This window comes from Dunckerocampus dactyliophorus, chromosome 4 (genome assembly GCF_027744805.1).
Source record: "Dunckerocampus dactyliophorus isolate RoL2022-P2 chromosome 4, RoL_Ddac_1.1, whole genome shotgun sequence".
Taxonomy (NCBI): domain Eukaryota; kingdom Metazoa; phylum Chordata; class Actinopteri; order Syngnathiformes; family Syngnathidae; genus Dunckerocampus; species Dunckerocampus dactyliophorus.
The window spans coordinates 9,491,833-9,507,926 of NC_072822.1; the positions used below are offsets into that span (position 1 = coordinate 9,491,833).

Genomic DNA, 16,094 nt, shown 5'->3' on the forward strand with positions numbered 1-16,094 from the left:
CCCCCGTTTTTATTATATTATCATCTTTGATTTGGAAAAAGACGAGTAAAGTAATATGAATGGGTTGAAATGTAATATTTATTACGTGATTAGTTCTACAAGAACATTTTGAGTGTGCTGGTATTGTAAAGCAGGAGTGGCAGCACTGAGAACAACACAAGGTTTACACATTCACCTCAGTGGAAATAGAATACTGTGGAAACGCAGAGCCATGTAGCAACTTTTACTTGTTTGTATCCCAAATCAACTTGACGTGCAGTTGAGATGGGCAAATACAAAATGAGGCGAGTTAAGAGCCGACAAAGTGTTTGTTGGGGTCTGTTTAGTTCGCCTCGTTCTTTGAAGCCTCGTCAAAGTTCTCGACAAGATCTGAAATATATGCGAGAGTAGTTAGAATGGGTTGTTTGTAATTGTGGTGTAAATCACAGGATGCCTTTGCTCACCAGGAACTTCATCATCGTCCTCTTCTGCAGCAACCATGGGGACTTTGCTGTCCCCGCCTAGAAAAGAACACAAACATTGCGAATGAGAGGTGAACAAGACAACTCCAACGCATACAAAGGGTGGGTTCAAACTAGGGATGAGCGTTGTAGACGAGTATCCGTTATGGATAATGCATTTTTGCAGAGTACAAGCCTGAAAGGAGTACAGCTCGTCATTATCCGTAATCGTGATGACGGAAAATCCTCATTATGTATTCATTCTTCACGCTCTGTGAATGGCCAGTCACACAAAGCGACCGGCCCTCCCTAAGCATAAACGCAAATGAATAGCAACGTAACATCTCAGCTATCAGCAGTACACTAAACACATTGAAATAGCATGCTAACCATATAATAAATTGGTGGCGATGCTGACGAGGCTAACTTTGCTCAGCAGTTAGTGACCAGCTCGGTGGCTTGATGCTTAAGGCACACAACACATAATATCACTGTGCAAACAGCGTGTAGCATTGAATGAATGACAAATAACCAGGTTTCTCACATTTGTAGACGCACAAAGTTAGTTGAACATCAAAAACAAGGTCCATGTTACGACAACAACTCTCAAAGCTCCGCGGCTGCACTGGTGCATTCATGTCCCCACCTCGCGTCGTAATTGATAGCTACGTTTACCCGCGGGCACCTTGTTGGTGATCCGATTTAGACTAGACATACATGCATAATAAGGACGTTCTTGTGATGTTCGGAGCGTCCGTGAATGCGTCTCGCGGCCTGTCTAGTGACAACGAGGAAGTGTCATTGCAATGACGAATGGACAAGAGACGTTTATTTAGAGTTGGAAACACATATATGGTGTTTGAACTGCACTGCTGTTGATGTGTTCAGGTCAGAATAAAGTTATAAAAGAGTGTCAGTCTCTGTGAAGTGCTACACTGGGCCGCTGTCTGTCGTCATAACAGAGAGCAGTGGCTTGCCATGATGTGTATGCGTTAAATACGCTAGAAATAAATTACACAGTACATATAGCTAAACAATAAACAATAAAAATAGCAACTTTTGATCAATTAATGTCAATTTCAAACTTAAAATAATGTACCGATTTAAGCCCTACACATTTCAGGTTGAACCACGGCCACTCGCGGTCTATGCCTCGCCCATTCCGAGTACAGATCCAGATACAGATAGTGGTGTACTCGCTAAACCCTAGTTCAAACTGTTGTTCCTACTTGGCTTGGGCAGTGTCTCCGCTAATCTCCTTAGGCTGGTCAGACTGTCCGCTCCGAGCTGGTTTAGGATACCCGGGAGCATCTCTGTGAGCGGTTTGTTCTCAGCGTGGCCAGTGATGGTGAAGGTGTTGGCAGCCAGGGACGCCTGCACCTTTGGGTTGTTGAAGTGGATCACTGTACCCTGGTTTGTGAACATATTCACCTATAGAAACAGACACATGGGCGGAGAAGAGGATCTTGATTTTATGAGGGACCAATGCCTCGTAATTGTGCAAAAAATAAAAAATAAAAAAGTTCACTTTCAAGAACATTTCAAGTCCCTCCAAGATCTGTTTTCAAGCTATTTCAGGGCCTCTGGCTGTGATCAATAACATCCAATGGAACTCTTTGGTTTGCAAACATTTTCTGGTTAGTGTACAATATGGCGCAAGTGTCTTGTGTTATTAATACATTACGTGAAGCCAAGTGTCTTCTTATTAGCTTGCTACTAAGAAGACAGCTCTGTTGCCCTTCGATGGTGTAATCCGTGGTTGGCGTGGTTGTAGTTCTTTACTACCCAACAGTTACTCCACAAGTCTCAAAACTGTTGACACAGTGTACACTACTTTGGTGCGTTCAAGGACCGCTGGGAAACACTCGGCGAAATATGAAACAAAACAACATAAAAATGCAAAAACGTTGGGCTTTTAACAATATATTATTTTCCAACAAAATAATAGCCTTTATTTCCAAATTGATATACATTTTCTATTATTCAATGTAATTAGTTACAAAACTTTTTTTTCCTTTTTTTTTTAAATCATTGCTTTGGAAAGTTCGGTGTGGTTTGGCTCCTTCCTCGGACCGGTACCAGATGTTTGAACTCAACATACAACGATGATAATAATGATTAAGCTATTAGGTGTGATGACAGGCTAGTGCTTTCTGGTGCTACAGTAAATATTAAAAGGAATAATAAATCATTGTCACAAAGAGTCACACGATGTGATTTCATTTTAAGGTGTAAATGATGCCATCAAAGAGGCCTTACAGAATCTAGGGGCAAAGTGTGCGTCAACACAAGATGTGTCCCGTGCTTTTATCTGGTCACACGTGCAATTCCCAACAGCAGACAGGCGATTCCGGTGCATTCTTATCATATTAAAGCGCAGTTCGACATTTTTATGATATTATTAGGGATGTTGGATATTGGCTTTTTTTGCAGATAACCGATATGCTGATATTGTCCAAATCTCAATTTCCGATTCCGATATCAACCGATACTGAACATTGTTGTAAAGTAACAATACTCTTTAATGAGTACAGTTATTTTGTTGGCTGCTCCACCCATCTCTTGAGTAGATAACTAATGTATTACATATTTTATATAACAATACATTTGTTAGAATACATTCTGGACGGCATAACGATCCAACATTGTTTAGAAAAGTAATCAATCAATTGAATTCATACTAGGAAATAAAACATTGGATTTAAGCACAGCAGGCTTTATATGGATATGTGTTTTTTAAGCACTTTTAATGATAAAGACTCGATAAACACAAAAAAATTAAGCCTGTGTCGTCATCGTCTTCCGTATATGGTGGTCATGGGAGTTTTATTGGACCTGTTGATTTGCTTTTTCTTCTTTTGGTCAGTTGAATCGCTTCATTCAGTATTCATATTTAACTCATCTGTCCTTATTTGAAACTCCTTTTAAGTGACATTTATGGGGACAATATGCAAAGTAAGGATGTTTTGTACGCCTGGTAGGTTACGGTCGAGTAGCAGTGACGTTTAATGACGTCATTATCCAGCGGCGTGTCCAGGTCAAAACATACGTTTACGAATGCGGAAGCAATAAATGGCGCGTACTTGCCTGTGCCGGGGAGGACGGAGAAGAGAGGAAAGGCTAGAAAGCCGTAAATTTTGTTGACTGTTTATTCGTTTTGTCACACATTCACACTCGTGTTTGTTATGTATTCTTCTTTTGCATTACCACGTTTCCTTACACTGCTGCAGGCCATCTGCCATCACTTCACATGCAAAGTATCTGTTTGCTCTCCTGGTTTGGTCTCATCATTATAAAAACTTATTATCATAAAGCCACCACACCACGGTATCCTGTTCAGTGTCTGTGTTAAGCGCGTCATAAAGACTGAGGACCCATCCCCACCCTCTCAGCGGCAAAAGGTAGGAGGAGGCCACGCTACTTGGTAGGAATTTGCATATTGTCACTCACCTTAGGGTGCAAAGTGCAGGTTTGGATTTCACTATTTAAAGTAAATAATTCATCACGTAAAAAAAAAAAAAATCATCACGGCAAGCTATACCACCCTCTGGTCATCCCGCTTTTGTATTACATTTTTAAAGGTTTTTTTTGTAATCATTGATCATTTATTCTTAAGTATGTCAGCATTATTAATAATTTATACCCGATTCCCTTACAAAAAACTACGGGTATCTAGGAAACTTCACCTGTCCAGTATCCAGTTATTTATATCACAGTCACACCGGTTGAATTTTTGGCTATAAAGTTACTGAATCGATGCAAAGTTACCAAATAGTTTCGGATCGCATCGTTCTAAATGAACCAAAATCGTTCTTGAATCGTATCGACAACCACGAATCCTGATACGAATCAAATTGGTATTAACACTCGAAATCCCAAGGCAGTCATTTTGACTGTTTTCAAAATTTGCAATGTCATAACTTGGTTAAAAAAAAACCTATGTACCCATAGGACCCTGACTTTTCCTAAATGTGTGTATATTTTATTCTAACATTGTTTTATCATTAAAATTTCAAAACACAAAAGAGTTGTGAGTATTATTACCTCGAATGACCATAGCAGTCAAATTGACTGCCTGATTTTTACAGGGGGTGTCATATTTCACTATTTGCTACATTTTTTCCGCCCTTCCTCCTGCTCTATTGGCTGTTTGTTTTTTATGCTCTGTGATGCTAAAACCTAGCTGTAGCGTCACTCTAAACCCAAGAGAGACAAAAATGACAAGTAGAAAGAAGGTGACAGCTATGGAGGCTTTAGCCTTGCTTCACAGAAAATGGTTGCAGTTCGAGTTTGCATGTGTAATTGCAGAGAAGTTATGTTGTGTCAATTCAATCAAACACTCAATCACTATAGTTTTCATTTAGTGTCCTGATGTGTTTTTTACCTATTCCACCAATTTATTTTTAGATCTTTTTAATGATTATCCAAATTATATACATAGAGTCAAAATGACTGCTATGGTCATTCTAGTAGTTGCAGAATTCTGGTAGACCGAGTGTTAAAATAAACCGTGACACCCCTAATATACAGTGTATATCCATTCATACAATATATTACCTAAAATTGTTTTTAAGTAAAAAAAACAAAAACAAAAACACATTCATATTCTGATTATTATTTTTATTTTGTTGTGGTGCTGCGCCACAATAAATTACATATAGCGGAAACCCCATATTGGGCAGTTTTGCTTGACACTGTCAGAAAAGTATTCATTTAATAATGTGTATATTACTGTGGTTGTAGTGTACAACTGCAGTGCACCATACTGTGAGCAGTTTTGTTAGTTAAAAGGATTACAAAGACCTGCCTGGTGATGTCAACATTTTTTGATGCAGCTTTTGTACTGGATCTCGTAAGATATAGCCGTACCTCCTCAATGCCCGAGATGTTGTTGACTCCCAGCTTCTTAAGGGAGAACTGCAGTTTCTTATCATCTGCTGTCGCTGTTCTGTGCACCACCTTCTTCTTTCTGCGGGCTGAGCCCTGCAATAACGACAATAACAACCCTGTTAACAGTCAATGGTTGAAAATTGCTGGACTTAAACAGGTAGCCCATCTCACCTTACCACCTATGCGGACTTGCGCCTGCAATTTGGCGAGCTTCTCCTGGTTCATTATGGACTCCTTCATCTAACGTGACAAACAGATGTTTGAAAAATATTAGTTCACTAAGGAAGTTTCATATATATCTAATAGTATTAAACTTGAATATATGGTATATAGTACAAGCTGCCTGGCAAAAGAAACGCTGTAAATAAAATGAACCGTCAACCATGAATCTCCCTCAAATCCCATCTTGGTGTGGAACAGCTGTGTTAAAGTGTTAAAAATAGACGCAGACTCTAGGTTTTGAACCAAGACCTCCACCTTCAAAATCAGACTGTTGAGGCCTACCTTGGACTGCAGTTAAAGACATTCAACGTATTATTTGCACAATGCTGCACTGGTTTCCCATGGGAGTTGACATTTTGTAAACAATGTGTCTGACTCCAGCAGTGGGACGGAAGATACTTATTAGCCACCCGAGCTAATAGGCTAGCTCAGGGCTTTTCAAAGAGATGTTAACATATATGGTGGTTTATTCTTCTTCTAAATAGTAATATTACGTAACTAATATTTAACACTGCACTGAACCAGGATCAGAACAAGTTTAATTACTTGGTAAAGTTTATAAAAAGGTGTACTAACCTGGGAGTGTATAATCACGCTGCTCGCACAGCCGATAGAAGCTCGGAGAAAGGAGGAAGAATCGGACGTGACGTATGAGGAACACTGAGTACCTGATGAGATAGACATTTTTTGTGTATATTTAATTTCATTTCAAATTAAGGGTATAATTCAAAAAATAACAACGTTTCTATCACAATACGTACCATTTTAATTTGTACCATTCAAGACACGTACTTGCTGTAAAGTCACGCAACTTGCGTTGCATACCACTAATCACGTAATAGTTTATATAAATAAAGTATGTACAAGAAAAAACAGAAAGCATTATCACCTTGATTTTATTTATACAAAATAATGAACAATAAAGTTACGTTACTCAAAAACGGAAGTAGTTCCTTATCCAACATGGCGGCCCCCTTGGCAGTTTGCGGCAACGTGATAACACGTTACGATGCCTAACTTTTGGTTTGCTTGTATAATCGACTTTAATATAACCTAATTTTGGATCACCTCATTTAACTAGCATATACCACCACTGGACCTTGTGTTTTTAATGGTGAGACTCATCAGACGGCGATTTAGTAGCGAATGCTAGCAGGCTAAAGTTTCGTGTGCTAACCCAGCACGTTGGCTCGAGTCTTGTAGCTTTATTTTGCAATCAGTAAAACTTATCGTATTGTTCTTTCAAGAGTTATGACAATAGTTTAAGGCATTTACTTATTCCTATGACATTTTTGCGATTGTACTGCAAGTTTCACGGTCTTCCTGTTTAATAGTTTTCTTCTCATCCCAAATAGAAATGGCCTCATTTAAACCTACAAAAATTCCTGTCTATCCAAAACTTGGAGAAAAAGTCACACATGATTCTCTGTATTGGAAAAACTACAAGGTGAGTGTCGTTAGATGTATTACATTGATACTGTATATTCGTCAAATTTCCGATGCAGAAGTGAGCTTCCGATTCGATTAAACGTGATATTGACCAAATATGCAATCGTCAATTCACCTTAAATTTCCCTTAACTGCCGAATCGGAAGCCAACATCAGCTTCGTGTCTAATTTCTATGCTTGATTACATTGTTTTATATTTGTTTCTCAGTTGTGATAGTTTTCTTTTTCTCCAATAGGCACCAGTCCAGATAAAAGAATTTGGATCAGTCACAAACATCGACTACTCCCCAGTAGCCCCACATAACTTTGCTGTCACTGCTTTCACACGAGTAAGCAATATTGTATTTTCACACATTCACAGTTCGGTACTGTGGTATTTACGAGAATGTTTTCATGGTGTCATGCAATGTCGGACTTGTGTACACATTGGTTTTTGTTCTTCCACAGATCCACATTTATGGCCCATTCTCCCAGGAACCAGTGAAGGCATTTACAAGGTTTAAGGGCACAGCATACTGTGGGAGGTTCCGTTCAGATGGTCAGCTGCTCGTGGCGGGATGTGAGGACTCAGTCGTGAGGCTGTTTGATGTCAGCGGCAAGGTGGCCCTCAGGAGGTTCAAAGGACACACAAAGTAGGAAACTTGAATTTAATACCCCAATAACTGTCATGCTGGTACAGGAAAAAATATCTTTGTATGTCTAAAACTACCAAATATGCTCAAATTGTAGCTGTAAATATTGCTGGATATTGACCACTCATGATAGTCCCAAATGCTGCCGACAGCCATAGTTGTTAAGGCCGTTATTTGCTTTTGTAGACCACCCAGCATTTCTCGTATTGAGTATGAAACCGTTGTTATTGAAACATGAAATCCAGTTACCCCTTTATCTTTGTCTACACTGTCACTGATACACCTGACTTACATTTCTGCTACTAACTTTGAGCGTTACTAGCTTTGGCGATCTATGTAACACTTACAGGCAGGTGAAAGCTGCCTGTAACTGCGGCGCTCGGCCAAATGTAGCAAACATCAGACAACTCAGAACATCTACACTACAACGTCATGTGGAGTTGTTTATGTAAGAACAGGACAAAAACATGAACATATTAAATAAAATATACTTATAGATGAAATCCATCCCCCTTTCCAGATTGCTACAGATTAGAGGTACACAATAATTAGTGGACTGATAATTATCGAGCCATATGAGGAATTATGACATCATACAGATTAACCTGACAACATTAAAAAATAGCTCCGATAACTGATTAAAAGAAATAGTCCAATGAGGTGCTGGTGGGCAAATCAAGCACTGCTCTTTTTCTCCTGCCTGCAACGTAACCAGCCTGTCGTAACTTCCCCTGAGCTCACTTGTAAACAAACATTCGCTATTTCAGAGGAAGACATTTCCCATGCTAGTTGTACCAAATGCTCCGTGATGAGGGGAAAAAATATTGAGCTTCGACACATCAAACCTTTTCGGCCACCTGAAATGCCAGCATCGCAATGACCCCCGAGGCTTGTTCTTATCGCCGCTGTGTTTCAAAAGTGCAAAAAAGTTTGCCTGAGACGACCCTAGGGCTACAGCGATCGGTGATTCCATCATGGAACAATGACGTTGGATCACCAGCCCTTTACCATTGTTGAAGATATCGGCTTTCATTGATTGGTAAACCCCTTGGAGCCACGGTTTGTACTTCCGAGCCGCCGCCGCTTTAAAATGTTTTGGTAATACTAATGATGTCAAGATATTTGATTAGGAAAAATCTACACGTATGGTGTGTCAAATCCAGCTTTTAGTTGTTCTGACCTCCACGTGTGCACAAACTGCATTTTAATAAAAAAAAAAAACATTCCATTCCATTCCAAGTTATCTGTATATCATGAGAAGCAGGAAGTTATCGGCATTGGCTTGGAAAATAAATATTGTGCATCCCTACTACAGATTTATTCATTTATTTATTTGAAAATTACTTGAAAACAGTTTTTTTTTTTTCTGATCAACCTATCAGAAGACAGAAAAATGACGTTAATTTCTGAAAATAAAATAAAAATCTGAAATCTGACAGCCCCGTTGCAATAGTTTAAGTGACATTGGCCAGCACTCTTGATTCTGAAGCTTTGTCTCGTTTAATTATCTTTAGAGCTGTACACGTGACAGACTTCACCTCACACCAGTACCAGATCCTCACTGGGTCTGACGACTACACCTGCCGGCTTTGGGACATCCCAAATGCAGTTGAGCTCACCAGCTACCAAGAACATACAGATTACATCCGCTGTGGCGTCACGAGCAAGCTCAACAAAGATCTCTTCATTACAGGTGGGAATAGTCCTGTTGTTGCTACATACACATTGCTTAAGGATGGAATAAAGTGGATAGAGGTACGGCCTGATGACCAGGGTGTGAGTTACGAATTATGGTTGTTCCCCCCCCCGTAGGCTCATATGACCACACACTCAAACTGTTTGATGCCAGGACGGATAAGTCTGTAATGACTATGGACCACGGCCAACCAGTGGAAAGTCTGCTTCTCTACCCATCTGAGGGACTCCTTGTGTCAGCAGGTATCTAATGATTGTTTTTATGCCAAAGGCATGTAATTCTGGCATTGTACATTATCAGTTGTCTAAATTAATGCAGGTTCTTGCCCTTATTAAACTTCTCTGGTTCTGTGCCACCACGGGAAACTTGTGCATCAGAAGTTTTGCACTCGGCAACGTCTTTTTACTGCACTCCTGCTCCTTACTAGTTTGTAGCATGCTAGCCACCACTGTTGTTGTGATTACATGGGCTTCTATCCGGTTGCTGCTGTATATGGCGGGTCTGGAATCAAGTGCTTGAATCGGACTGCTCGTATCGGAGATTAGGGATATAGGCCGATTACAACCCAATTTAAAAAAAAAAAAAAAAAAAAAAAAAAAAAATTGTGCTGTGATCTGCCCGATATCTGGAATCAATATTGGATCGTGACATCCCTAATCACTGATGCATTTGTGAAAGAGTATGCGTGTTTGCAGCAGGCATAACTGACTTCATTAGTAGATACTAGTGCAACATTTTGCCGCAACCAGCAGAGGCTGTTGATTCAGTCTCAAACTATAGTGTGGTCCAAAGAAGAGCCCATCAAATGGGGCTGGGCCATATAGCACAAAATGTTACCACAATATTTTTTTTATATCGTCTGGTCTTGATTATGATCACGATTTTGTATGTTGTATTTAACCGGACAGTTTTAAAGCATCTGTACTAAAAACTAACGATTAGTTCACATTTCACAAAGCAAATTGCTGGTACAACTATTTGTCTCAATATACGCGGGCTGGGTCCAGAGGAAAACCCGACGTATCGCCGCAGACCCTACCCACCAAGGTGGGGGAACGGTACAGAAGCATAAAAACTCTGACCTCCATACTTAAAAACAGTTTTTATCCAGAGCTGTCCAATCCGTTTCCCCCCTACACATACAACAGACTCACTATGTGCAATAAAGAACAGAGTTTTCATTTTTACAAAGTGTGCTGATTTTAATTTTGCTGTGTGAAAAAGATTCTTGATTCTTTATGCAAGACACCATATGTATGTTTTAATAAACCAGACTCAAGAGAAACGGAAAGCAATCCCCACAAAACAGAGGAAGGGGGAAACCCAACCAAGTGTAACAAAGTTACAGTAATACAACTGAGACAACCAAGGCAGCTAACTAGAACATAACACTCAGCAGCAGACTTGCACAAACAAAAGGTAGCGTTAAGGCTACAAATTAATCACAGGCTTCACAAAACATGCTAAAAAGCTAACAATGCTGCTGCAGCACACACTGCAGAGAGGTCCACACTCTTGCCACCCACTACAGTAGGCAACCGGGACATTCAAACACTGACTTTTTTTGCTCTCATCAGGGGGACGCTATGTCAAAGTGTGGGATGTGCTGAAAGGTGGCCAGCCCCTTGTGTCACTGAGGAACCATCACAAAACTGTCACCTGTGTGTGTCTGAGCAGTAGTGGCCAGAGGCTGCTGTCAGCCTCCTTGGACAGGTATGTTAACAGATGCTTAGGCCCAACACATAATGATATTCCTAAAACTGCCATGATCCAACGTCATAAGGCATTTTGTAAGAGCATTCTGATCCAATATCTCTTTTTGTTCAGGCACGTGAAGGTGTACAACACCACCAACTACAAAGTGGTGCACAACTTTGACTATGCTACCTCCATCCTCAGTCTTGCTTTGGCTGTAAGGAACTGAAAATGAAAACAGTCTTTTTTTTAAGTCAAATCTGTTTAACTCTAGTTTGCTTACAATGACTGTACAATTATTTTTCTTTTCAGCCGGATGATGAGACTATTGTCGTGGGTATGACAAATGGCATTCTGAGCATCAAGCACAGGAAAAACCCTGAAGAATCAAAGGAACTGTCAAGTCAACAGAGGCGGCGACCCTCATACCGTGTATTTGTGAGAGGAAAGAACTACGTCCCTAAACAAGTAAGGCAGCGTCAAACAGTGTTGGTTGACTTCAAAGTTGTATACAGGTTTTCCCATTGTAAATAACATAAGTGAATTCATTCATTGCTGGCTTCCTTGATCGACTATAAAGATTGTCATTTGAACATTCTTAACTGTCAAGTATCTCGAAGTTAACCAATGTATAATAAAGTTAAAGTAAAGTAATATTACTCAGCCTTTGATGCCCCTTGACAAGACCATGCCTAGTGGTGTTTAGTGTCTTATTTTCTACAATTAATAAAGCATTGTGATATTTAATCATTTTAATGAGCATCCAGATGCTGTCCATTGTTTGAGCGAGTTCCACTGGTTCTTTTATCGTCACACTTTTTCTGTGTCATCACTGGGACTGATCTGTGGTGCCATTACAAAAACACAAGAGCCTTGTCACACACGATAATTTGATTATTGTTTTGACTTTTGATGCAGATTTTTCCAGAAGGTTTTGGTTAAACTGTGTATCTAGTCGCATGCTGTTAGTAAGATTAGCTAAAATCATTATTAAGGAGTAGAGTGACCATTAATTGTTTTTTTTTGTTGTTTTTTTTCTTCCAGGATGATTATCTTGTCAGTAAACCTGTGAGACAACATCTGTCAAAATTTGACAAAGAGCTAAAGAAGTTCAGTGTTTCCAAGGCTTTGGATACAGCTCTGCAGGTATGTGATTTGAAACATATATGGCTTTTCAACTCATTAGTCATGTATTTGAACCAAATACATGAAAGTACATTTCATTATTGACAAAAAAAATATTTTGATCATGTTTTATAGCCGTGGACCAGACTAAAGAAGCCGGAAATTGCTGTCGCTGTTATAAAGGAGTTGGATCGGAGAGGAACACTAAAAAACGCTTTAGCAGGACGGGATGAACAGGAATTGTCTCGGTTACTCAACTTTTTAATAGGGTGAGACTTGGAACCTCATATTCTGATTTTACTACAAGTAGACTTGACAAATACATTTTTTGGGACAATCTTATAATAAAACATGAAATGACATTAATATATTATTTGAACAATTCACTTTAAAACACCAATCATCAAGATGTCTTGTTCTGTATTCCCTGTATTCCAAAAAATGTTTGTGTTTGAAATACAGGTTTTCCAAGTATTATTGTTATTCTCTGTTTTCAAATAGTAGCCTATGCTATAATAGAGGCCGTGCCCCAATTAATCCCTGGGTGCAATGACAACAAAGCATGTACTGTATATTGAAAACTATAACTACCACACTGCAGCACAGTAGACATGGCATCTGTAAAGCTGAATTCTGCTATAGGTTTTAGTACGAAAATGCTGCTGTAAGCAGCACCAGCATTACTTACCACTAATAGGCAACTGTAACTCTCTGAAGTAGAGTAAATGCCCTTCTATGAGGAAATCTGGTACTTTATTAATATTTCTCAAATATGTGCTCTATAAATTGTTAATGAAGATTTTCCTTAAACTTGTCTAGGAACTTGATTGACCCCAGGTTTGCGCCTGTCCTCGTCGTAGCAGCTGATATGATCCTGGACATTTACCAGTCAGTCGTCAGCCTGTCGCCTGTCGTGGACCGTCAGCTTTTGCGTCTTCAGGAGCTGCTGGGGAGAGAAATTGATTACCAGCAAGAACTCCTCGAAGTGCTGGGTATGTTGGACATTGTGCTTGCCTCCCGCCTTCCGAGGAAGGAGGTTCCGTGCTCAGGAAACAGCAGACCCAACGGCCTGGTTGAGGGAGAAGGTAGTAGTACCTCACGATCTCACCTCCAGACTACCTGATGCCTCTACTCTACTATAAGGTTTTTAATCAAAGCATCAGACTAAACTTGCTTCACATGAGGGATAACGTGTCATAGCCCCTTTGGATGAAAACATTTTGGTGAAGGTTTCAGGAGAGCCCGATGGACAACAGTGTGCATTCACGTATGTGGATTCTCGAGAGAAAATCAATGTTTTTTTTTATTGGACGACTTGATTATACAGTACTTTCACTTGTAAATGGAGTATGTGTGAGTTTGTGCATTTGTCCATGTCTGTATGATATGTTCCTATCGTATGCATTGTATTGACAACCATTTAGTAGGAACATTAAGAATAAACTTTTGTAATATTGTTACTCATATCATGCGTGGGTTTTCTCCGGGTACTCCGGTTTCCTCACACATTCCAAAAGCATGCATGTTAGGTTAATTGGCGGCTCTAAATTGACCATAGATATGAATGTGTGTTTGTCTGTATGTGCCGTGCGATTGGCTGGCGACCAGTGCAGGGTGTAACCCGAAAGTCAGCTGGGATAGGCTCCAGCATACCCCTGCGACCCTAATGAGGAGAAGTGGCATAAAAAATGGATGGATGGCTGGATATTGAGGTTATTTTCTCTAAGAGCAAAGTGGCACTAATTTAAGTACGGATATAAAACAGTTATTTTATAGTGAGAAAACAATCTGCAAAAGACTGGTCATGCAAACCAACAGACACTTGCAATGCCACACACCACACACAGAGAGGAAGAAAGCGAAACGGATACATCTCACGCATCCTCGGTTATACTGTATATTTGTAATTTCTGCATGCTCTTTGCTGTAGTTTTAGGTTCACTTACATGTGGACGGAGACCCATCAGTCAAGCGGTCTTGGTCCACTTGTTTGGCGTGCCGCAGGATTCGGTAAGTTGAAAAACGCATCAGGGTTTGTTTTAACAGAATCAAACATGACAATATTTCTGTCCCCCCTTGGGGGCATGACAGAAAATAACTGAGAACAACTGCACTATCCTAAGACATTGCAAAACAACACTAAAACAGACTTGACTTGTGAAGTACTGATGTGTCAGTCCCGAATGAATCAGTTCTAAGAGCCAGCTCATGTTGTTGGGAGCCAATTGGGAGCCGATTAGTTTTTCGTCTTTTTTTTTTTCTTTTAAAGGTGAATGTCATCAGTCTAGATGTGTGTGGCAGCGGCGTCGTGTCCACACTGAGCAGGGTTAGGGCCTGGGTTAAAAATGCTGTGGTGCTCTTAGAGACGATTTGTTTGTGAGGAATTTGCGCGAAGAGATTTGACCTAATTTGTCTATTGAGATGGGTCTGTTTTTAGAATGTTAGAATATATTTTTGTAGCTGTTCCTTGAGGTTTAAGTACATCCATTTAAATAAACATTTGATATCATGTATTTTTTACATTCATAATTCATCCATCCATCTTCTATGCCACTTATCCTCACTAGGGTTGTGGGTATGCTGGGGCCTATCCCAGGTGACTTCGGGCAAGAGGTGGGGTACACCCTGGACTGGTCACCAGTCAGGGCACATATAGACAAACAACCATTCACACTCACACTTACAGACAATTTAGAGTCGCCAATTAACCTAACATTCATGTTTTTGGAACGTGGCAGGAAACCAGAGTACCCGGAGAAAACCCACGCACTCACGGGGAGAACATGCAAACTCCACACAGGGATGCCCAATGGCGATTCTAACCCACATCTTCCCGATCTCCTGACTGTGTGGCCAACATGCTAATCATCAGGCCCCATTGATAATTCATTTGAACCAATACACATAATTTGGTAAGAAATTAATTTAACACCACAAAAACATCTGAGGAGCCACTTGGGAGCCGAAAGAGCAGGCTCTTTTTAGTGAGACGAGCCAAAAGAACCGGCTCTGTAAAAGGAGCCGACGTTTCCATCACTATTGTGAAGTACTGTACCGTACTTTCGTATGACCTGCAGATCTATCTCTCACCTTTAGAGGTCGCTACCACCCAAGTAAGCAATTAACTTTGACAAGCGAGGAAATCTCAATTTCTGCCGCTGCTGAGGTGAGAGAGAGGAGGATCAAGGCTCAGTGCGTGGCAGTTACTCCTCCTTTTAAATAGCACTCCCGCCGACAAAACATGTATTTTTTACACCGTCACCATGTCAATTAATGTTATTTGTTAGGAAAAAAAATGAAGCAGAGGCCGGTGGTGGTGTGTTTGATTCACTGAAGCGGATTGTCAGGTTTCTTCCGAGCTTGAGCTTGCGCGCCTCAGGGTAAGTCCATTAAAAGTAGCTAACGGCTTTGTTTTTGTCTCCTTGTGGGACTTTTTAAAAATATATAACGTAACTAAGAAAGGTAAATAATGTGTCACTAAAAAGGTTGGAGGTTCCTAAGATGGATAATAATAATAGATAATATGTTTATACTGTAATGGGCCTAGAAATGTTAGTTTTCATCTTGGTGGATTTCATGTTGTTGTCTTGGTATTGTATTATTTGCTCTAAAATGTCAACTATACTGTAGTACGTTTTTTTCATCCCCAGACATTGTTTCCACTGATTAAAAACAGGTGTTAATCCTGCAGCACTGACATATATTAATTCATCCTATTGAAGACCAGATATACACCTAATGCAGCTGGCTATACTGCCTGCCTGCAAATCAGGTCTCATTCGCATCCCAAATACACAAGGTAAACTTGGGCAAAAAGTCTTAGAATTAACATTATCCACTTACATTCATTACAAGATAATCCTGACACGCAGTAAGATGTCTAAAATTCTGGTTTAAAAAAATGGTAAAAAGATCAGAGCATTATTTCCTTTGCTGATGGGACAT

General features: G+C 40.0%; 3 protein-coding genes across 4 annotated transcripts in view; 2 read left to right on the forward strand and 1 right to left on the reverse strand.

Moving 5' to 3' along the window:
• Window positions 1-56: 56 nt before the first annotated feature.
• LOC129179654 (transcription factor BTF3-like) lies at window positions 57-6,200 on the reverse strand. Its single transcript, XM_054773144.1, has 6 exons — window positions 6,129-6,200; window positions 5,502-5,570; window positions 5,310-5,423; window positions 1,670-1,871; window positions 444-500; window positions 57-369 (listed from the first exon to the last, which is right to left on the reverse strand). The coding sequence occupies exons 2-6, from the start codon at window positions 5,568-5,570 to the stop codon at window positions 323-325; spliced, it is 489 nt and encodes a 162-aa protein (XP_054629119.1). The 5' UTR covers window positions 6,129-6,200; the 3' UTR covers window positions 57-322.
• A 278-nt stretch (window positions 6,201-6,478) lies between these two features.
• utp15 (UTP15 small subunit processome component) lies at window positions 6,479-13,609 on the forward strand. Its single transcript, XM_054774177.1, has 12 exons — window positions 6,479-6,666; window positions 6,908-6,999; window positions 7,238-7,330; window positions 7,449-7,633; window positions 9,148-9,326; window positions 9,446-9,571; window positions 10,907-11,042; window positions 11,157-11,241; window positions 11,337-11,492; window positions 12,069-12,170; window positions 12,285-12,418; window positions 12,969-13,609. The coding sequence occupies exons 2-12, from the start codon at window positions 6,910-6,912 to the stop codon at window positions 13,270-13,272; spliced, it is 1,590 nt and encodes a 529-aa protein (XP_054630152.1). The 5' UTR covers window positions 6,479-6,666; window positions 6,908-6,909; the 3' UTR covers window positions 13,273-13,609.
• A 1,352-nt stretch (window positions 13,610-14,961) lies between these two features.
• LOC129180099 (rho guanine nucleotide exchange factor 28-like) overlaps window positions 14,962-16,094 on the forward strand; it is a 40,125-nt gene continuing 38,992 nt past the window's right edge. For both annotated transcript variants that reach the window (XM_054774175.1, XM_054774174.1), the window contains exon 1: window positions 14,962-15,529. The gene's annotated coding sequence lies outside the window, so the exon portion shown is untranslated. The remainder of the gene's footprint in view (window positions 15,530-16,094) is intronic.

Coding starts and splice junctions, on each gene's coding strand:
- LOC129179654 (XM_054773144.1), bottom strand. CDS start 5,570: ATGAAGGAGTCCATAATGAACCAGGAGAAGCTCGCCAAATTGCAGGCG. Junction 5,424..5,501: donor AAGTCCGCATAGGTGGTAAG/GTGAGATGGGCT, acceptor TCGTTATTGCAG/GGCTCAGCCCGCAGAAAGAA. Junction 370..443: donor GGACGATGATGAAGTTCCTG/GTGAGCAAAGGC, acceptor CATATATTTCAG/ATCTTGTCGAGAACTTTGAC.
- utp15 (XM_054774177.1), top strand. CDS start 6,910: ATGGCCTCATTTAAACCTACAAAAATTCCTGTCTATCCAAAACTTGGA. Junction 7,000..7,237: donor TGTATTGGAAAAACTACAAG/GTGAGTGTCGTT, acceptor TTTCTCCAATAG/GCACCAGTCCAGATAAAAGA. Junction 11,043..11,156: donor CTGTCAGCCTCCTTGGACAG/GTATGTTAACAG, acceptor CTTTTTGTTCAG/GCACGTGAAGGTGTACAACA.